Source organism: Astatotilapia calliptera, chromosome 16 (assembly GCF_964374335.1).
Source record: "Astatotilapia calliptera chromosome 16, fAstCal68.1, whole genome shotgun sequence".
NCBI classification, from domain to species: Eukaryota; Metazoa; Chordata; class Actinopteri; order Cichliformes; family Cichlidae; genus Astatotilapia; species Astatotilapia calliptera.
This window is the reverse complement of record NC_137437.1, coordinates 31913952-31936916: the sequence shown is the minus strand read 5'-3', so window position 1 is coordinate 31936916 and position 22965 is coordinate 31913952. Positions and strand designations below refer to the sequence as shown.

Genomic DNA, 22965 nt, shown 5'->3' with positions numbered 1-22965 from the left:
ATGTTAAATGACTTCCTTCTTCCGGTGCAATCTTTTTGACTATGGTGTTGAAAACCAGGTGACTTGCCTTCAGGCGAGGCTTTATAAAGTCACATCCTGCATGCTGGATGAGATCCTGTAGTGTAGCCTGGGTGTCTCAGACTTATGTCTAAGAGGTTTAACAGTTCGTGCCTCAGAGATTAGTTAGTGCTTACAATCAGGAAGATTCCCGCTCAAACTGTATGTTTCAAGCCAGTTTAGCAGCTACTTACTCCCCTTAAAGATGCAGTACTAGAAATGAAAGCTTCACGCAGAATGCTTAAATGAATACATAACTTTATTTAAATAAATGCTTTGTCATAACAAAAACAGACAAAGGTTAAAAGAGTACATAAATTACAAGTTGAATAAATATTACACAGTGATATTCACTTTAATAATTTGAGCTTTTTTGTCTTTTTTTTCTTATTTGTCTTATGTAGCTCCAAATACTGACCATTTTATTTCCTGCTATCCTCCTGCCACCGATGGGTCGATTTCACAAGCCAGTGAACACCAAATTACGAAACCCAATTGTATCGTCGCATTACATCCAAAAAGTGTTATGTATTCAGAAATAAAAGCTGTACTGTAGTTACTGTACTACTGAAGTATGTGAATTGAAATTCAAACCAAGTAGGAGATATGAAACCTGAGGAAGCTGCTACTCGCAAACAGGAATCCTGAATTCCAACCTGCAATTGAAATGAAAGAGATAACTGGAACGCTGATATTTGCCAAGTTCCAATTTCAGATATTTAAACTGATTGCAGTATTTCATTCCTCGGATTTCCACGACTCCCAGTTATTGTCCTGCTAACTGTATCTAATGTCATGCAATTGGTGACCCCACATCGGGGAAGTGGCTAGGCCCTGATCATGACCACTGCCCATGGCGCTCGCTCTCCCTCTTCTCTGTCTCCTCTGTCTCTATCTCAGCTGTCATCTCTGTGCAATAGGCCATGAAAACATCTCTAGCTGTGTTACTTTCAATCTACTTTTCCCTAAAAGATGCTGCTGTATTGGAGGTCCCAGGCATGGGCTTCACAGCCCCTGTCAACAAATATTACCTCAAAGCACCACCTCTGAAAGGTAAGCACAAGATAACACAACATTTAGCTTTTTTTACTTTTTGTTGTTCTTGCTGTTAAACTAACTTCATGATACCACATCTCAGGATGTTGCCGTGTGTCAATATCAATAGTGAGTAACTGAAATAAGTGCAAGCTGCTTATTTTCGAAAGTGGTAGCGGGGATTTGGTGTTGGAAGTGGGGCAAGGAGCCTTGACAATGTATTCCCAACTGGAAGCCATTTAGGATGCACACATCTGCAGAAGCATTAAAAAAAGCCCTAAAACACGATTTACCTCCGAACATCCTTTGGCTTCCCCTCTCTGGCAGTCATATACATTGGCATTCACATGAAGAAGCATGAATCTTAGCTTATTGGTTGTCAAAGAGAAGAAGGAGGTTTAACGGACTGCAGTTCCTCACACATCATTTTTGTCCAGAACTACCCCCAGGCGGAGATTACAAATGGATTTGCAACATATTATCGACACCATTTCAAAGGACCTACCACATTCACTGTTCTTCTCTTAATCAGAACCTCTATTGTCATATCAAGTATCTGAAAATTGCCCCGCATGATATCCATGTCACTTTCACGTCAGTATTTAAATGTCTTTGCATATAGGAAGGCACTGTGACTTGCACACAGAGAGAGCGACTCTATTAAAGACCCTGTTATAACCTGTAACCTTTTTGTTTGGATCATGCCCCACTTAGATAAAGGTAGATAACCTCCGCATGGAGGCGTGTAAGCAGAAGGATTTCAGATTGTTAGCTTTTTTGACTTCCCTGTAGTTGACCTACAAGAATCCTTTGAAATTCTTTACAGGCTATTTTCCCCCCCAAGCACAATTACATTGTTCTCATACTTTGTTTCTACAGGAAAAACAAACATTCAGTAACTATATTTAAAAGTAATGTAATACACCATGGTTACACTGTAGTAGCAGTACTGAGGGGGAACCACTTGATAAAGAAACATGGCTCAAAAGTGGGTGGTCTTTACTTCACTGAAGGCAAAGAAAACAGCACAAACAAAACCATACAAAACTACACTTCACACAAATGGATCAGAGAAGCGGCCGGCCCGACTGGGAAGCTGGATTGCATGCACTCATGATCGGAGTCAGACTTGAGTCAGACTTAAGCTGAAAACGTTTAGTTCACCAGTAGAGCCAGCGGTGCTCTCTAAGCTCTGTGTCGCCCTGCATGGCAATGTCTGTTCAAATAGGCACAGTTGGCATATCAGGCTAGCTACATTGTCAAAGAGCCACATACATAGATTCATCTGTGATGGTCTACTTGCTTTTTTTTGTTTTTGTTTTTTTACGCTTTTACATTAAGAGAAGGCCAGTCCCGATACCACTTCAAGCTCTAGCAATACTTGTGACAAAATCAGAAAAAAAAACCAAAAAGAAAAAGGAAAAAAAAGGACATTCTTTTTTGTAATAGGCTCACTCCGTCATATACCAACATACATACCACACATTCAAACTGTACACATGCACGCGTCCATGCACGCATCATTTTGTGATTTTTTTTACACATATCCAAGCAGGTTCCCCTATTCATAAGTGCTCTGACAGAACCCAGATAGAGTCAACTGTTACAGCATATCCCTATCTCTTCTTTGTTTTTTTCTTTTGGAGAACAGATAAAAACAAATTACTCTGGCCAATCGTCAGCTCCACAGTGGCATCATGTTCCATGGCCTAAAACTGATCTGTTTTCAATCAATAAGCCTGATGCTGTTTCTCTCTTTTTCTTCTTTACAATTGTTTTAATTTCACCTCACACAAACCCACAGCTTCTATAAAAATATATCCATTAGTTGCATATATTTTCATGGATCTGCAGCCAAGGGACCAGGCTCATAGAAGGGCGGTCCCGTGATCATAATAGTCAAAGGATCTAGTAAATCTTCTGGGACTTTCACCCTCATTTAGAGAAGAGTGCTTGGTCAACTGAAAAGAAAGGAAAAAAAATACAGGTGTCTTTTTTCAGCCTGTTGTTTTGCGATTGGATTTTTTTTTCTTCTTTTTTTAAGTTGAAAAAACAAATCTTGAAGTGAACGTAGGGCGGAGCATACAGGTGTGATTCAGAGAGGAGGCGTGGGCCCTGGGTCACGTGGTGGTTAAGGGTTGGGGGATGGGGGAGGTCAAAATGGCCCTCCCAGTTTCACTCATTGTTATTGCTGCTGCTCTCCAGGTCTTTACACTGAATATCACCTCCGCTGTAGTCTGTGCCGGGGAGCTGAACACCGTACTTGTCAACACACCAGCAGATGCCTCGTTTGCGGCCACGAGATGGCTTGCACTGTGGAGAAGAAAACAGTGAGTTAATCCAGCAAGGTCCCATGTTAAAAGGCCTACATTTAAATGAGCTATTTTCCAACTATGTGATAACCACAAAGTGGGGATTTTTCTTAGTAACTCTGAATTATGGGGGAGAATTATATTTTAGCAAGGATAAACTGCATTTTTAGAGCTAGGGCTGCCTTGAGTTATTGGTGAATGATAGTTAGCTCTCTGCTAGCTTCCAGTATTTGACTTCTTTGGTTTAGGATGTTCATGTCCTTTGGAGCATTTTTGATGTTGTTCCATTTGAGAGGTCTGTGCACTGCTTTTTGTAAGTGAACTATTTGTTAGTTATTTAGCTCTAATTAACAGACATCTGTGTCTGTGTGGTAGAATGATGCAGTATTTGGAGGCAGCTTGCTAACCTGAACTTACCACTATCATCATAACAATGTTTATTTGCATTTCCTGGAGTGAATTCTCAAAGGGCTAAAGCTAACAGCTAGCAAGCAAGCCCACTGATTGCTGTCATTCCACTGAAATAACTATGTTTAATAACAATGAAATTATGCAGTTTATTGTTATGTTGGTCAAATGCTTGCTCAAAGGGTGGTGTGAGGCTATATAAGGTTTAAAGAATCAAGGCTCACCTGTTTGCGTTTGAAGAATCCTTTTCTGTCACAGTTGGGAAGGTACAAAGACAGCGCCATTACACGAGAAGTATCCTTCATTCCCTGAATGATCCCGTCCAGTTTTCTCCTGCATGGACCCTTTAGAGAAATGCAGCACGGGATTATTAACCAAACAACTACCAGTTGTATACTGAGATATACACCGCAAAAACCACATGAAACTTTGCACATGGAATACTTACAAATTCAGGCTCATGCTTGTCAATGGGCAGAGGAGAGTAATCAATGGTTGAGCCAATGATGCGCTGCTTGCCTTGCTTCCTCTTCTGCTCCTTGCGCACTGCAAGGACTTTTTTGCTGTTCACAATCTCTTTGGGATAGAGTGGTGGTGGTCTAACCCCGCCTGTACTCTGTGTGGTTCTGGTGTCCTCGTGTTCTCGGGACTCGCGATCTGCACCACAAAAAACAGCAACAACAGAAAGAGGTTACTTTTTTTTAAATTACATTTTTATGCGCATCCAGCAAGTGTAACTGGAATTCTCTTAAGTTAAAGTGCCTTGATGCATGCTCAATCATTCTGGTAAGGAAATCCCAAAAAGCTGATTCTGTTCATCTGGACGTAGCATAATGTGCTCGTCTCTTACGTTAAAGTTCAGAGAAGTAAGAAAATTTTGGGAGCCCAGTGGTAGCATTATTATTACTGGATTTTTTAGTTAAAGAATCAGAGAAATCTATTTTTAAATATAAAAATAAACTCTTTTAAATGCCTAATTTAGCTTTTATATGCTATACACAGTGAGCAAGAGAAAGAGAAGCAACTAAGTGTCAAACAAAGTTCCTTCTCACTTTTATCTCGTACTCATTTCTCATATCATTTCATTGTAGTTGTTTTGACTGGAACTTTAAACATTTCTGTGAAGGTAATGTCCTATCAAATGACATTAATAACATATTAATGTACAATATTAACAGTGACATGAGATTTGTTTTTGCAATGTTTAACAAACGGAAAAAAAATCTTAGTTTAGGATGTTATTTTGCATTATTGTATAGTCATCTGCATAAATGATAAATCATGCCTGTCAGTCCTTTCCACATACAAACAATAACAGGTGGGTGCTTTTCCAAGGGTTTGTGCCAACTGTTGTTTAACATTTGTGTAGGGAGGAGAGAAGGCTGCAGCTCTGGCCAACAGCTGATGAACTCCTACTGGTAAGAGCTTAGTTTTAAATCATCTTTTCTCACCCAACCCCACTTATCAAAGGCCCTTTGCTCTATTTATAACTGGAAAAGTTTGAAATCCTGCATTCATGTTTGAGCTCAGGGCTATCTGTGAGGGAAAAAGACACAAAATATGTAGAAAAATATGCACAACATTTTTGCTCAACAGTCTACCAACAACACATCCTCTCATAAGTTTAAAAGTGAGACATGCCGGTCTTCACACATGAATCCAGACACACTGATATTTATGAGCATACAGAGCTCTACTAATTGGGAAGCCTGGATCACGTGTTGCATGGAAAAAACTGCTAACATGTTATCTGGGCTAAACTGCAACCGGGCCTGAGGCCCCTGTGTGTAGTAACTTTATAGCGACGTGTCCCACATTAAACTGATTCAAATGTCAAGCTCAGGAAAATCCAGTTGCACCACGGAATCATATAAATGCTTGTACATTTGTGTCACACTGTATGCACTCCTTAGATGTAATTCCAGCTCCCCCAGGGGGCACTGTAGTCTCAGAGATCTGAAAGTCCCTTCTGACAGGATATTTACAGGTTGAGGTCCTTTATCCTTAACCCAAACCCTCCCCTCCCCCTATTCCTATCTTTGGGGCTCAGCCTCTTAAGCCTGGACCCCCAGCCAGAGGTTCTTTGAGGCCACAGAAACAAGCCCTCCACTTCCCCCCTCTTGGCTTAGCTGTACCATAAGTACTGAGTTATTGTGGGGACTTTGCCAGGCCCCAAATGGCTGAAGCCATGGTGCCAGTGGATGACCCTGGTTATATTTATCTGACAAGGAAACCCGCCGTGGTGCACGAGGCCACGCGCACTGAACCAAAGAGGAATGTTGGCTGCAAACTATATGGCCAACTGCTGCTGGAAGACAAATCAACTTCCATACATGAATATGTTACTTATGAATATAACAATATGTTAGAAATGTGACAAGTTGCATGACTCTGACTGGCCTCTTGGTAGAGAGCCAGCCTGGAGAAAGGCGCTGAGACGTAACAAGGATACGAGCTCAGAGAAACTGATGTTCAAAGAGCCTGACACAGCATGAGTGTCTGGGAGTCTTTGGGAGGGGAGGGGGAGGTGGGGGCTGGAGGCAGGGTGATTACCAGAATTGGGTCTTTGGCTTCTGCGCTGCACTGCCGTCTCTTTGAAATTAATCTCGCAACCCATGACTTGGCAGGCCTCAGTTTGTGTTTAGATATGTCCTTGTGTCTCCCCGCTCAGACTAAGGGGCTATTGCGTGCTATAAATAAACACGTCAAACAAGCATTCTCATGTACACCGTGCATGTGACCACTTTGGAAAACCTTTTTATTTCTGCTGTACAGTCTAATACTTTCTCAGGGCGCTTGATTAAAATGCCACATATCTGGCAATAAAATATCCTGGTGAAAATAAACGTTCTCTGTCGGTCGCTTTGAGAACATGCCTGTCTGGAGAGAATACGGTTAACAATGCGGGACAGATGAAGGTTTCCAAAAAATTCATGCAGCTTTCGAAAAGACAATGGTGCCTGACTTCCATGCTTGCGCTGAAAAAAGAAAATCACAAAAATTCATCTTTTCTGATGTGGCCTCTTAGGCTCTGCCACAAAAACTCAGTTTTTCCATGCTAAGGGTACCCAGCTTGTAAAGGAGTCTTAGAGGGTCTGTGTTTAACTCCTGAAACTCGGCCAAGATGCTGGACGGGGGCCAAGTGAGCCAAGTCATGTGCATCTCTTCCATTCAGCCGAGCCCAAAGCCGTGCTGCTATCGCTTCTCCCTCTGCTCGAGCTAAAGATTTCATTAGGGCAAGAGGAGTGGAGTAGCCAAAGGAGGTGCACCTGATACTCCTCTGTTTAAAAATTAACATCTGCACACAATTATGCTTCATGAATATCCCAAGTTTCTTATGGGCACAAGTCCAAGAATGAAAGATAAGCTGCCCCTTCTTTTGATTTTTCTCTCCACTGGGTCTTTAAGACTGTAACAACATCGTTTAGAGAAAAAAACAAAACAGGACAATGGATTCTCCCACCTTCCATTGGATTTCCCAACATTACACCACGTTTGTTACGTCTTGCCTTTGATAACGTCAGTCTGTGCCCTGCATCTGAAATTACATCTTTACAAGATGTAAGAGAGCGGTGAATAGAGGTGCTGTTTAATCTCATCTGGGGGTAGGACAAGATAATTGTGGGGATAAATGAGCCTAAGGGCATCTGTTATATAAAGCACAACGTTAGTAAGCCATCCCTCTGTGTCACACTGCCTCCGCTACTTAATATTTGAAAGCAAGGGCACGGCCCAATAACCCTGCAGTTTCTAGAGCAGCAAAGGAGGTGTGAACAAGCCAAGAGGGATTGTGGGAGTCGCTAAGGAGTGTGTGCAGCAGCATAAAAGTTATCTGATGAGAAAAGGAAATGGGTCCAAATTATGGCAACGTTGCCAGTTGCAGAGCTCTTTTATGGCAAAAGAGTTTTCAGATAAAATGAAGAGTTTGTTTCAGTGGCAAAAAGTAATGAAATGGCACGAACAGCCATTTGAGTTTTCATTAAGAGATTTTGATCCAAACAGGCCAACAAGATACATCCTCTGCACATTACATGACAGATGCGCAGTGGTTTCCTGAGAAGGATTAAGAGACCGATGACTGAAAAAGGCTCACTTCCAAACCAGCTGGAACAGTGAGAAAATCTGGACTTTATCAAATATTCTGTCCAGGTTTTTTTTTTTTTGGTTTTTTTTACCACAAGTGCAAGTGAATTATGTTTTGACCTGCATGTCCTGTTGTTTCACTGGGATTTCTGTTGTTCGGCCTTGTGCACGCTCTCAATCAGCTTCTGAATATGCAGGAAATAACACTTCCCATGGTATTGTGCACGCAGAATATGTTCATTGCAATCAAAAAGTTTCCTGCTTTTCTGAATGCATGGTATAAATAGCAGCAAGAACAATTCAAGGATTATAAATTGCAAAACAGGGCCTATGAGAGGATGCAAAAGCTTTCAAAGAAGGAAATGCTGCTATAGGTAAGCAAACTTCCTGAGCTGTTTACAGTTTCCGTGATGCTAAACGTTCAGTTTTATGTTGCAGAGCGTTCGAAAAGTAAATTATTAGAGTAAGGCGCATGGCTGCTCTACTCTACATTGCTAATTTTGGTCTGAGGTCTCATCCCATATCTGAATTTGGTTTTCAACAAGCCACATGGACAGACGCAACCTCTTTTTGGGTCACCATTACCACAACACAATTGCTGGGTGTGACGACGTTCTGACTCCCCAGTGGCAGAAGAAGCTATTTTGGCGAGCATCAAGCGCTGTAGAGTGGATGTACTGTATAGGGAGAACGAGGGGAGGAAAATAAGTCCACAGTGGATGAGAAGCTAGCTGCTTCTTCAAATCAAAACTGAGAATCAGTCTTCGTACAGTTTAAAGAAATCACTACATGGCCGTTTAGGAGAATGGAGCCAAACTTTTTAGAAGTTTGTTGTACTGCTCACTTTAAATAGTCCTCTATAAGGACAATAATATAATTATTGGTCTAGAATGTAACCAGGTTGGAGTGGAGTGAGATTACAATATCCAGATCAGGCCTAAACACATGTGACATCATCATAAAATCCTGCACTACAGTGAGAGTTGATTTCTTTCACAACTGTTGCCACCGGCAGATTAGGTGTCAGTGACCGGTAAGCTGTACAAATACCACTGTAAAATTTTATTGGAAGAATTCAAGCAAGCATGCCAAAGAGGGTATTTGCTTGCCAGCAACAACTCCAGTGGTGTTGACTCTCATTCTGTACCTGGAAAAAAAAAACTCAGTAGTATCAGTGTCTCATCCGAGAAATCACTTCGCTATCTTTTGCCACGAATTGCAAGCTTTTCAAGTGGTCATGTGATATCTTTGGAAAATGATCTTTCCAATAACTCTGCCTAGCACCTGCAGCACACGAGCTGCAGCATGGTAAGCTTTCACTGCACTGTCTCAGATGTTCAAGGTGAGATGGATGGAGAGCCGCATACAGTCTTTCCTTTGCCTGTCATGAAGCTGTGAGGCAGCTGGAGTCACTCGTGACCGGAGATATATCTAACGTGGCATGCCTTTATGCAACGTACATATTAGACAGAGTACGGTGGCTGGTTGTCTACAGTTGGAGAGAGTCAGCGTTTGCATCATTTTCTCAGCTACAGCCGAATAACCCGCCGTGCCAGGGACGATGTGAACGTGGAAAAAGCAGATGGTAATGCTCATGAATTGAATAGCATTCTAAAATTATGCGACAACAAGTGTCACCGAGGCTGAAACTGTCTGGCAGCGGCTGAAAACTGCATCTACACACACATTAAGGACCCGGGCAAATGTAAAAGTATTAAAGTTGTCAGTAAAGGCAGCAGGTTTTCTGTTGCTAGGCTATTAAGGAGCATAGTATTTCTGTCCATGTGTAAGAAGAGTATTCTGGTTTTGGAACCACTCCCTAATCATCTTTTGTTTCTTGGCAAAGAGCAATCTGTTAAAACATAAGGCCTTTTCAGAAGCTTGAAGGACGGGAGGCGTGCTGCCATGAAGTCATATCTGTTGGCAAGCTTTCTGGGGTCTGATTCACTCACAGGGGGCTAACAAAGTCTAAGTGCCCCGGGAGCACATACCACCTCCTGTGCCTTACAATCCAAGCCACTCCTGGGATCACAGTGCAAGAGCAAAACATGAATTAATGCACTGCTGGGACATGAACCCAGATGCAGAGTGATGGCCAGGATTCTTGTTCTTTAAAAGGGAGGGGGGAGTGGGGGACTAGAGGATAGCAAAGATTCCTCCCCGCCATTGTTTGACTGTCCCAGTCAGTATTTAGTGGGCCGCAGCTCTCGTGGCCTCACGAGTGCGGTGGACACTTGAGCTCCTCCTCTCTGTGTCTCTGTGTTTGCCTTGCTCAGCTGGTACAGCGCGCAGACAGCTGCAACCCCACACGACAGGAAACCAGAAGCTCACCTCATGAGCTCCCGTCCGCAGAGCTGTTTGACAGAAGGCCCTTCAGAGGAAAGAGCGTGCCGGAGGCATTCTGCTGAATCATTGCGCTGTGACTGAGAGCCCTGCAATGAATGCACCGCCCGGGGCAGGGAAAGATGCTCCGGTTACCTCCGTGGACCAACACAGAAGCCAGGTTCTGCTTGTGTGTGTGTGTGCGTGCGTGTGTGTGTCGGCGCAAACCAAAGTGAGACAAAACTGCCTGAGGTGTCATCACATGCAATACACACCCAGAGACCCACACAGCCCCACCCAAGTATATGTGGCAGCAAATACACACAAACTTGGAAAACAAACACAAAAGACTACATCATTTCACATACTGACTGAAGCTTTACCAAACCTGTGATTGCCTGAGTGTTTTGTAACGGCAGTCATAGCTGGACCCATAGAAGAGAGATGAGGGGTTGCTCACAGGGTGGACATAACCTCATGACTCCATCAATAAATGAGCCCAGTCGAAGCCTATTTTACAGAGTGAGGCTTGTAGCCAAAACCTTTGTGGTTTCCACCTACTTATCTAGTTGTTGACAAGCTGCTAAAACTCTGAGTGAAGGTGGACCTGTCTGCTTCCCTCAGAAATATCTTAAATCATTCAAGACTGTTGGCCCAGCTCTCCTTCTCCCTCTCTCTCTCTCTCTTTCTGTCTATATCGGTCTTTCTCTCTTTTCTCTCACGCACACAGATTTAGTGGTAATCCGACTCGAAACACCACCCATAGGGATAGCCTGCAGCCCCAAATCTGCCTAAATTCTGCTTTAAAGAGATCCAAAGTTTATAGAGTGGCAGCTCATTTTGTCTCATACAGTAGAAGCCTTCGATCGATTTCACAGTTTAAGCAGTTGGACGGGAAAGGCGAAAAACAGAGAACAGCTCTGGCGTGTGGATGGAAAATCGAGGGCTTTGACAGACACTTGTTAGAGCTGGATGTTAAAGGAGGCTGAAGCATGAACCCTATTTTCATCTGAATATTACTTGCATAGAATAAACCAACATTCAGTCCACGGCCACCTTTCGTGCGTGCGTCAAGAGACGCGTAAAACTGTTTCAAAAAGACTGTAAACCTGTAAATATTTTAAAGCGGGGACTGTCTGGATCATTGTCAACCACTTTCGGGTTTCGCTAAACCGCAGTCTGACAGCCACTGCCCCGCACTGCAGGCGCAGCTCAGCCGGGACACGCCATGTGCGTTCACCACAGCTAAGAGTCGATCCCGCAGCAGATTAACCGGCACCGGGCGACACGAGCGGAGTGTTTGTTCACGCTGTGTTATTATTGTGGAGATTCAGCCCTTTAAAACTTCTGTGTTACAGCTAGATGCTCAGCCTGACACCAGAAGGAGCATGTGTGATCTGCGCAGAGAGCCGGAATGAGCTCCTACAGTCAGTTGATTCAAAGCGGTGGATAAAAGTTAATCAGATGCCACCTCAAACCATATGTCAAACAAACGCGCCGGTACCGGCTGCTCGCGCTCCAGGGCTCTGCGCTTCTTTTGCATGGCAGAGAACTATTTCGGGTGGTCTAAGTGAGGAGGGAAGAACTTGGGAAAAGGGGTTGAATTTCATTTAAGAGGGAGATTTTGCATTTAATAAAACAGAGCAGGCTACTGTGCTGCCTTTTGGTTGGTCCCTCAGGCTGCAGGAGCCTTTCTCAGAGTAACACACGCTGGATCCCGGCGTGGGACAAGATGTCAACAAACACTGATAAACAGAGGAGAGAGAACACCCAGGGGGTCCCGATGCAGACGAGAAGTTACATTTCTCACACATTTTAAACCCATGTTCGCTCTCAAGCATGCATTCAGTCACCCAGCAGTGAGCGTCTTACCTATGGGCGGGTGGGCAGGTTTGTATCCTTTCTCGTTGGTGCACAGTCCCCTGCCGTGGAGAAGGGCGTGCAGGGGTTTCTCCTCCCCGCTCCTCGGCAGGCAGCGGAGGCCCTGGGCGCACGTCCCGGTGTAAACGCCGCACGCCTGTCCCTCAGACAGTGCGCACGTTAGGCAGCAGCCGCAGCCCGGCTCCTTGACCAGCTGGCAGCCGACCGGCACCGGAGGACACATGGACAGCGCCTTCTGGTCACAGGGCTCGCACGGAACGTATGAGCCCAAGCACCCGGACAGCCCCAAGATAAATGTCACCAGGAGGCAAAAACTCAGAAACATTGTTGGCGTTCTCTTCAGCTATAGCTTAACCTCAATGCGAAGAGGAGGGGAAAAGTAGCTTGGTCTAATGAACACAATGCCTCACTCAGATAATCCGATTTTTACAGTTAAAGCCAAGAGTCTTTATCCAAGAGTGTTGCTATCTATAAAAAACATTAATGGTAAGGTTTTTTCTGTGAACGCTGCAGAAGGACTTTAAAGGACCAATTAAAAGTACGTGCGCTATTTCCCCCCCCCCGAAATGTTGTCCTCTGCTGGAGCAAAGCAATTCTGCGCACAAAATCTCTTCCCCCGTCTGTTTGGACTCCGGTACTTTCTCCACCACAAGTTTCTTGAGCAGACTGATCAACTTGAGAGCAGCCTTGCCTTTTAAAAAACAGCCCAAACCCCTAACTATGAATACGCTAAACAGCAGGGAGGGGAGGCGCACTTGTTCCGCAGTTTGGCACGCGGCCAAACTTTTTTTTTTTCAGGAGCAGGAGGATCGCTCTTTCACCCTGAAGGCTGAGCTGATGCCGAGGTGCAAGAGGCAAAAGGCAACAGCAGCCCTCATCAAAGCATTTCAGTTAGTCGAAACCTGTAGGCTTCTGTACTGCCTATAGATTTTTTTTAAGTAGTTCACATTTGTATTCTGTAATAAATTCTCACACTAAAAAACGAAACAGGGAGACGGATATTTCAGCTGTTGAGTCTCAGAAATAAACTCTGGGGAAAACCTCACACAAGATTTTTGGCGCCAAACAAAATGGGGGAAAATACGTTTTTACGCGCAAAAATAATCCATTCTAACTTGTGAACGTTTTATCCCGAAAACTTTTGTTCAAGCCTCAAGGAAACGTCGTTACCTTACGTTACATAACGATTCCCCGCGGTCATAAAAACGGGATCATCGGTAACCCCCTGCTTGAGTCATAATGCTGTGTGTTTGCCACGGGGTTGGATGGAATATCGTCAATGCTGCGTTCAGGGTGGAAACCGGGGAAGGTGCGTGATATCATTACTTAGGGTTATAAAACGGTTGGAACGGTAACATTTAGAAGATTTGCCATTTTTCAATCCAGTTTTACCCCCCCGACACACACACACACACACACACACACACACACACACACACACGTTTAGATATCACTCACAGGGATACCTGCTCCGCTCTAAAGCCTGCACCTGTTGCTTCTACTGGGCACCATTTGTGTTAGAAATATAGCCAGAAGGGAAACCCACCAATGTGCTACCTCTCTCACTCTCTCTCTCTCTCTCTCTCTCTCTCTCTCTCACACACACACACACACACACACACACACACACACACACGTGCGCGCACGCGCATAAGGAACCCAGAGTCATGTTTTCGAGAAAGAAGAGTCAGAGAGAGAAGGGGAAGATGTCACGAACTCTGGGTTTGAGGCTGACAACTGAAGTGTAGCCGCCTTCTATTATTTTATAGCCTGTATGCAGAACAGTGCCTGATTGCTTCAGCGTGTGTGTCTTTGTGTGCGCGTCTACCACATATGCACTCTCGATCACACACTCGGGGCTGTTATTCCCATCTCTGCAGCTTTTAGGACAGATTTTCTTTCTTTCTTCACTACCAGCAGAGAGTCAGGAAGCCGTGTCGATTTTCCTTCCCATATTCACTCACCGCTTGATAAACTGGCCCACAATCATTTCCTAAACGTGGCTATCGGTTTATCTCATCCTGCTCCTGCAGGCTGAGGATCCACGGAGGTGATTTGTTGTTTAGGTGTTGAACACTAGAAGGCGCTGTTAGCAGTCACAAACTCCACAGGAGCTCCCTGATAACGTTTGTGCTTTTGAAATCTCTATTTGCACATAACTGAAATCATGTCTTTGTTCCAAAGGCACAGAGTATGTGGTGCTATGGTATTAGTGCATATGAATCTAAAACAAAAAAGACTACATCAATATTTATTTGTAGCCAATTCTTAGAATTTGTGCCTGGATTACATAATCTCACTTGCATGAAGCTGGATCCACACGGGCACCTCGTTTTCTCTCTAATCGCTCTGGTACGTGTGATGTGTTTGCACCTCATAGTTAGTGTTGCACACGTTTAGTGTTTTCTTTGCTTCATTTCAGCCGTGATTGTTTCAAACTTGGTTTACAGAAGATGTTGAAAGCTTTCATAACCACTGTTTTCCCCCATGGCTTTTTCTCTGGTTTCCCTTACATGCCTCCATCAGTGTTATCGCCCTCACATCTCTTGCTTTCAACCATACACATCTGAAAACGGAGTGAGCTTTTTTTTCTGTCAGAGTTTGACACAAAGAAATAAAAGCGGGGCGGGGGGGGGGAGGTGGTCACAAAGGACTCCAGAAGCCACAGAAAACTGCACAGGGTGAACTGTGATGGTTAAATGTCTCAGTAGTCAGCTCCAGGGCGAAGAGCTGCGGTGAGTCAGTGTTCCCTCCAAAACCAACAGGAGCGGCAAAACCCTGCAAGACATAAATCTGAGCTCCTTTAGTCAAACCAGAGCAGCGATAATGAGCCGGATTAAGATAGTAAAGCAGAGTGGATTAATGATGCATCCACTAAATCTCAGCTGGGCATGAGACGATGGATGAAGAGAGGATGACAAATTACAAAGAAAATATGCTCCCAAAACAAGCCCCAGTTAAGGCTGTACATTAACATATCATCACTGCCGAGGGGACACGATGTTCCTGTTCTTTTTTCCTTATTTTGCTCTCATTCTTTTCTCAATGCAAATCCGGGTTCCCCAAAGATCTGTTCATGCATCAATCCATCTGTTACTCCCTCTGTCCCACCCTCCTCCTCCCCATGCATCATTCTGACTTAAAGGAGCAATAACAAAGTTTGCACAAAGTGTGCAAACCCGTGACTAGATGTCTTCTTTGGGTGGTGGTGTGTTTTGAATGCCAGAGGACTCATCTGAGAGTTTCTCAGAGTGCATCTACACTGCTCAACTGCCAGCATTTTCTATTGCTCAGCACTGCAACTGCAGTCCAAGGGATCAAGCAGCATCTCAGAACATCTCAGCAACAGATGCTTAAAGCTCTGCTCTCACAATTATTTTTTTGTTCAGAGGCATTTCTGTTGGATCTCAAGTGAGCTTTAGGATTGATGAGTTAAAATTATACCCAACCCCCACCCCCATATTTTAAATAAGCATGTACTCATAAAGGTTGGTGTGTTTAATACATTTTCTTGGAGTCACTGAAATTGCTTTGAAAATCCTGCATGTGTTGCCATCTAGTGGTGGAATTATTCAAACCATAACTGTGATATGGTATTGTACAAAGCCACAGTTGAACTTTTTAGTTTCTTTCTAAGCACTTTAACCCTTGTATGGTGTTCGGGTCTGTGAGTCCCGTGTTCAGTTTTTTTCAAAAGAAAAATTAAACAATTAATTATTTTTTCACGTGTAAATGTGTTGTGTCTTTCCACTCACTCCACTTGATTATAACTGATTTATTTATAACATTTTATATAAAAGAAAAACGAGAAGCACATTAATTCATAAATGTGATCTAACAAAGGTAAAGGGAAAAAATTAACCATGTTTGCTGTTCATATGTCTTGTAGTTGGGATGAAGTAAACATCTGTTGAGTAATTTAACATAAAATTGTTTGATAGTGTTAATTTGGAAAGCCAAAACTCTAGCGGGTCCACCAGACCCATGAACACTGGCTGAGTAACAAAAATACGAACACCACACAAGGGTTAAGGATGCGGCATTCACACCTATGGCAGCTTCCTAATAACTAATTAACCTGACATGCATGTCTTTGGATTGCGGGAGGAAGCCGGACTACCTGGAAGAAAACCCACACAGGGAAATGGAAAAGGTGCAAACTGCACACAGAAAGAAACTAGAAGGTTGGAATCCAGATCTGTGCTTCTAACTAAGACATCACTGCGCAGATGATGGGCGTGACTGGACAACTTAAACCCACAGGGGTCAGTGCAACAACGATTCCAAACCTTTTAGTCTTTCTAGAACAATTTGCACCAAAACGAACTTTTAATTTCAGGCTGTGTGGATAATCAAAATGTGTTTTTTCAACGCAGCCTGTTACCCTCCTCCCCAACACAGCAACAAAACACTGAAACACTGTCTGAGCAGTTTTATACCTTAAGATTTTTCCTCATCTCCACATACGTTGTCCTCTGGGCCAGCTGATGCTGGCCCAAGCAAAAATCATTTCAAGACATGTTTCAGGCTTCACATGGCTCCCTCTGGGGCTCCAAAACGCTTTATGGAATATGTTAGACACATGCGGATGTGTCTGCCACAGACCGGTAAACACGTTTTGATGTGCGCAATTTTTGGATCAGCTGAGCTGTAACAAAGTTTACAACATATCAGTTACAGTTTTTCAAATTGTGTACTGTAACCACAGCACAGTTATGGCACTTTGTACAATGGTTTAATGGTTTTTGCACATGAAATCCTTTGACTAAGTTTCAAACAATGACAGTAAAAGAAAAGGAAACTTTTTGGGGACTTTCTATCTACATTACACAAGGCATAAAGTTATTCAGCTTTTTATGCCAACTGGCTTAATTTGCATGGTGCTTATATAAATTAAAGTACTGTCATTGTCAGCACTATGTGCCACGTTCAGCTCTTGTAGCGTACATGCACACAGTGTACATATCAAATGTTGCTTCTGCTTCTGTGAGTTTATGTATGTCTAATAGTGTGCGTATGCACATGTGCTCCAATTTTATGTTTATGTGCTCAAGTCGCTCTGGATATGTTGTAGACGGCGTGTGTGCGTGAGTCTTTGTGTGGGTAGGTGTATTTGTGTTTTATGTCTTTGCGTTCCCCTTAGATGGAAAATAACGAACAGCAGAGAACGCAGCTCGTAATTTTTCCTCTTCCACTTCATCAAGTCGGCACTTTACATATACACGCGAGAAGCGCGCGATACACAAACACTCTAGTGCACACAAACAGTTTCACTTCCAAGGACATACAGAAAGGTGTTGTTGTGTATATCTGTTGAGACCAGACAGCGTGGCTCCAGGAATTAACCTGTTAGCATTGTCAGCATTTCAAATGTCCCGTCTGCACTGTGTCATTTAAACTGCTGAATAAAACTGGAGGCCGTTGAGTCAAAAATCAGTAGAAAAAAAGGAAAAAGACACAAGGATGCAGGGACGAAGAGAGCTTTCCATTTTGCTGAGCTCATTAGGAACTTTGATTTAAGGAATAATGGAGAAGGTTGGGTTTATTTTTTAGGAAAGCAATGGATTCTTATGCTACAGGGAGCCACTAAACCTATTTATTCCATTTGTCTGGGCTTCAGTTGTCTGGAACACTTTAATATCTTATTACCCATGAATGCTGCTCCAGTCTTTTCTTCTCTGTCAGGAATAAAAAAAATATTGACATTTTGGTGCCTGACTTTGGTCAAATTTTAATAAACCATATTGAATGTCAGTGCAAAATATGAGCTATTGACAGATCCAATACCAAAAAACTGATATCAATATCGGCCTTGAAGCATTTAAAACCATTTGGAAGATGACTGGAAAGAAAAGCTGGTGGTTTTAGCTGTATATATCCATTGGCTCAATGAAAGCAACATGCAGATAAATCTTAGCAATGTGGTTTATTTTTCTAAAAGCATCCACTCACTGGAAGTGTGGACAAAGCTTTTAATTCACCAAATAGTGAGAAATATTCAGCTCGTGGCCCCTTGGATCGCATCTCCCGATAGTTGACTGTGTTGCTATAGTGGCATTGTCAACAGCACGGTGAACTTTGGGACGATGATCGCCCCGCAGGTTTCCATTAACATCGAAACGCCTGGATGTGACCATGAGAAGACCTGCATGATCCTGTAACGTGAGTCGGTGCGAAGGCTTATCTGAGCGCTGTGATGGAAACTCTGCAGATCGAGATAAGCTGGTGGCGTAAAACCCTACACAAGTGGTACTCTTTTTATAGTCTATTAATGTATGGTTGGCCTACAGCATTTCCAAAACAAAACCCATTTAGAGACAGTCCTGCTTTCAGGACTGGTCTCGTGCCAAACCATTTGCTGGAAATGGCTAATCTGGGCTTTGTTAAAAGGTAATGTATTTGTGGATGGTTGAGGATGATTTACTTAAGGCTGCATTTCTCATTGCCACCTGCATATTCCCTATCATATTCCTTGTGCTTTTAACTGACAGGGCATCTTATGCAACCGACCTCACAAAAGATGTTTGTCTTTGTTGATATGTGTACGTGAATATGCGTGTTTGCATAAAGGCGGCAGGCCGGGTCAAAAGTGACTAATCAAGCTTACAAATATTTAAATTTTTTTTACATCAAGTACTCCTCGAGTATTCTTTAAACACTTTCAGACACTTTAGTTAGTCCGTACTTAGCCAATGCTCTCATGCAGAATGTCTCAGACTAAGATAAACATTAAAAATGCTTCGGCTATAAATTAAATGGAATTCCTTCACTGGCAACATTTCAAGCAAAAGCACAAACAGCTACATACAGAATAAAACAAAAAAGGCACATCCATCATCAGTGTTTGAGCAGTGCAAAGCTGAAGAGCTAAAGATAAAGATTTCAGACTCACAGACTGACATTCCAGTTCACTGCACTATGGAACAGAGGTGTGTTTTATTAGAATAGCTAACAGCAAATGTCAGGGTGGAAATGGTGTATAAGCAGTGAATTGGATTTATATAAAAATGTCAATCTAATGAATCTAAAACCAACAGTCTAGGAAAAAAGAAAACTTTCCCAAGCAAGCTAAATGTCTGTCATTCATTTCAGGGGCTAAATCTAATGCCTAATACTTTCATCCAGGCCTCGCCAACAGCTCTGGGTAAAAGACCTGATATTGAGCAGCTCAGGTATGTGCCAACCTTTGGGTATGAATGGCATTTTGGATGTTAGGAGACATGTTGGCAGAGGCTGATTCTCACTGCCAGGATCCAGCTGGAGACCACATCAAGCACATTAACATACTAGCATGTTGTGCCAGGCTCAGTGTGTGCGAGATGAGTTATGATTGTGATGAGTTTGAGCCGGATAGTGAGTTGGATAGAAAAATAAGCAAACCTGAGATCAGATATCATAAGCATAACATTTGAGAACATTTAGGCAAAAGAAGAGCCTACATTCATACTAGTGGCTCTTTGGTGCAGATTAGTGTGCAATGCGCTAAATGGTGATGTGATATAATATACTCGTGTAAACACTGACAGATGCATCACAACCAATCTGAGGTCTCGTGCTTTACCCACAGATACTTCACGCTGCAAAGAAGTAGCTGTGGATCAAACCACCAGCATTCAGATTAGTAACAATGCTACCAGTTTGGTTCTTGGGCAAGATAGTGAACCCCAAGTCACCCCTGAAGCATCCACCAGTGTGTGTGTGTATGACAAATAAAGTTCTATATGTAATGAATAAACATTTTAAATATGTATGTTGTAATGTAAAGCCAGTCAGTGCAAAGGCATGCTGTATACTTTATTAGGTATAGCTTGATGGTTCTGGGCTGGACCCCCTTTTACCTTCAGAACAGCATTCATTTTTCATCACACAGGTTCAACAAGATACTGGAAACATTACTCAGATATTTGTTTTTGACACGACAGCATCACACAGTTGTCGGCTGCACATCCGTGATGTGAATCTCCCATTACTTCACTGCACTCTGTTGAATTGAAACCTGGTGACTGTGGAGGTCATTTGAGGAAGTGACCTGACTGTGATGTTCAGAAAATTAGTACAAAATGATCTGAGCTGTGTGACATGCAACGTCATCCTCCTGGAAGCAGCCATCAGAAGTACACTGTGGTCATAAAGGCATGGACACGCTCAGCAACAAACTCAAGTAGGCTGTGTTCAGTTAGTACTAAGGAGCCCAAAGTTTTCCAAGAAGATATACTCCATATTATACCATCATCACCTGCGTGAACTATTACTGTATACAAGGTAGGATGGATCCATGCTTTCATCTTTTTACACCACATTCCATCGAAATTTTACAGAAGAAAACAAAACTCATCAAACCAGGAAACGTTTTTGCAATCTTTTCTTGTCCACTGTTGGTGAGCTCATGTGAATTGTACCCTGTTCTTAGCTGACAGGAGTGGCATCCAGTGTGGTCTTCTGCTTCAAGCTTCAACATACTCTGCATTCAGAGATGCTCTGCACACTTTGGCTGTAACAAGTGGTTATTTGAATTACCCGGGGCTTCCTCTAACCTTGAAGCAGTGTTGCCCATTCTCTTCTGACCTCTGACAGCAACAAGGCATTTTCACCCTGAGACCTGCTGCTCACTGGTAGCTTCTCATTTTCAGACCATCCTCTGTAAACCCTAGAGATGGTTGCATGGGAAAATCCCTGCAGATCAGCAGTTTCTGAAATACACAGAGCAGCCTGTCTGGCACCAGCAATGTTTATAAGTCCCTTAGATCACTTTTCTTCTTTTCTTTCTTCTTGTTCTGATGTTCAGTTTGAACTTTGGTAGGTCATATTAACCTAAATGCACGGAACTGCTGCCATGTGATTGACTCATTAGATAGCTAATGAACAGTTGAACAGGTATACTGAATGAAGAACTTCAGATACAGATTGTTTGGGTCTTGACCGAAACATAAATTTAATATTTTCAGGTCTGAATAAAGCTGCTGAGTTTGTGACATCTGATCAATTAGTGGGTCAGTAGAGTTTAAGTAGTGTATATGCAATGGTAAGTTTCTGTATCCCTGTATGTTTGTGTTCTCACAACTGTGGCAAGTCATTTATACAGGGAGTTAAAATAAAATCAGTATGTAGCTGCTGAGTTAATCTTTGCTCTTGCACATGGGAGGAGGAGGTAAGCCCTAGGAGCTCCATGTCAGCCACGACTCCAGTGAAGCAAACAGGGTTCAGGATAAATTACAACTAAGTGCTAACCTTTCCAAATGTCTGACCTGCAAACAAAAGGTCACTTATGTTAATATAGTTATATAGTTGCTGACAAATTAACCACAAAACCAAGTTTTACAAGGTAAGTGGCTCAGTGAGAGAAACTCCCACAGTCTGCTTTTATTAAGGAAAAAAAAAACATGCATCCAGATGTGTTAACCTGGAGCAGTAATACACAGGTATGGAAGTTTTTTAAAATACACATGCATTGGCTGTATTTCCATGAATTATTACACATCTGGGGACACAGGAGTGGCATTTCAAGGATTTTTCCCAATGTGGTCAAACAGGCTAGTCGACAAGAAATCAGAATATTACAAAATCTTGCTAGCATTTCAAGTGGTGGTGCACAAGTTTATTTTGTACTGAATTACTATTCTGCAACATATTTAGACAGATATTTGACCCTTTAAAGCCTGAACCATGAAATAATTGCCATAAAAATCCATCTTTTTTTGAAAATGGAGAGTTTATTGAACCACCTGACAGATTTGTTTAAAAAAAAAAAATCAATTTCTATAAATGACTTGTAACTTGTATTGTATTTGCTAAATCTGGCATTTAAAAAAAAATGGCTTAAAAATGTGCTGTGCAGTTTATCTAGGTCACACTGATGATATAGAAGTTTCTGTAAACTGTATGTATCAAATATGATACAAATATGATATCAATGTCTAAATATTTAATTTTATGCTGATTTGGGCTGAAAATGAAAAAGTGTACCAATTTCAGTCATTTATATGACATAAACAAGACTTTGACTGGGACCATGGGAGCTCTGAAATTCATGTAAACTTATGAGCAGGACATAAAACACGTCACTCTGCAGTTACTTCACAGATTAACTGCAAAAACGAGCTAAAGATAAATGCTTCCTTAACAATTATCTGAGGTGATGTAATCTCCCACTGGTGAACTATCATTCTACTACATGATTATGACAAGCCATATCTGTTTAAAAGTGTAAACTGTGCAGATTGATTTCTAATATGAAAGACAGACCATAGATAAGACATTTTTTAGCAAATCTATTTTGTGTACTAACCCAGTTATTGGAACAGAATCAAATTAGTGCAGTTTTAGTTTGAACCTGCTGTTCAAAGCTCTGGTTTCCCCCCACAGTCCAAAAATATGCATGTTAGTTTAACCTGGTGTATGCTTGTCAGATAAGCTCAATCCTTGGAAAAGTTGTTTGGGAAATGAATGGATGACTGAATGAATGCACACATACTGTAGCCAGGCTGTTATTAACAAGAATTGTGCTATCAAACAAGGAGCAATCCCCACAGCTTTAAAATGGAGCCACCGTGGAAGAGGCAAAAGCTCCCAGTTATTCTAATGGCCACTTAGGGCTGGCTTCAAAAGTGAGCCAGTCACAACTATTAATTAAGAAGCTTGTTGTGGTTTCTGTTTTTAAGAAGCCCTTTGAGTTAATCATAACTATACAATGCTGATAGGGAGCCCATTGAAGAGGTGTATGATGCCCATGCTACAGCTCTTTATGGCTAGCTTTTAGTTAGGCTAAAGCTGAGGGAAACTAGCTAGCTTGGCGTTAGCTACTTGCTTTTCACTGAGGAAAAGTCAAGACACTCAGAGATACAGGAGGTTACACGCGTATTGGATGTAT

At 42.5% G+C, this 22965-nt stretch overlaps 1 protein-coding gene across 1 annotated transcript; it reads right to left on the bottom strand.

Moving 5' to 3' along the window:
* Positions 1–2074: 2074 nt before the first annotated feature.
* igfbp5b (insulin-like growth factor binding protein 5b) lies at positions 2075–12768 on the bottom strand. The gene is made up of 4 exons (XM_026144852.2): positions 12090–12768; positions 4261–4469; positions 4037–4156; positions 2075–3405 (listed from the first exon to the last, which is right to left on the bottom strand). The coding sequence occupies exons 1-4, from the start codon at positions 12421–12423 to the stop codon at positions 3268–3270; spliced, it is 801 nt and encodes a 266-aa protein (XP_026000637.1). The 5' UTR covers positions 12424–12768; the 3' UTR covers positions 2075–3267.
* Between the last annotated feature and the right edge of the window lie 10197 nt (positions 12769–22965).

Bases quoted from the DNA above. Each gene is read 5' to 3' on its own strand.
- igfbp5b (XM_026144852.2), bottom strand. From the start codon at position 12,423: ATGTTTCTGAGTTTTTGCCTCCTGGTGACATTTATCTTGGGGCTGTCC. The intron at 4,470-12,089 runs GTAAGACGCTCA...TTTGTGGTGCAG, and splicing joins ACCTGCCCACCCGCCCATAG to ATCGCGAGTCCCGAGAACAC. The intron at 3,406-4,036 runs GTGAGCCTTGAT...TCTTCTCCACAG, and splicing joins GATTCTTCAAACGCAAACAG to TGCAAGCCATCTCGTGGCCG.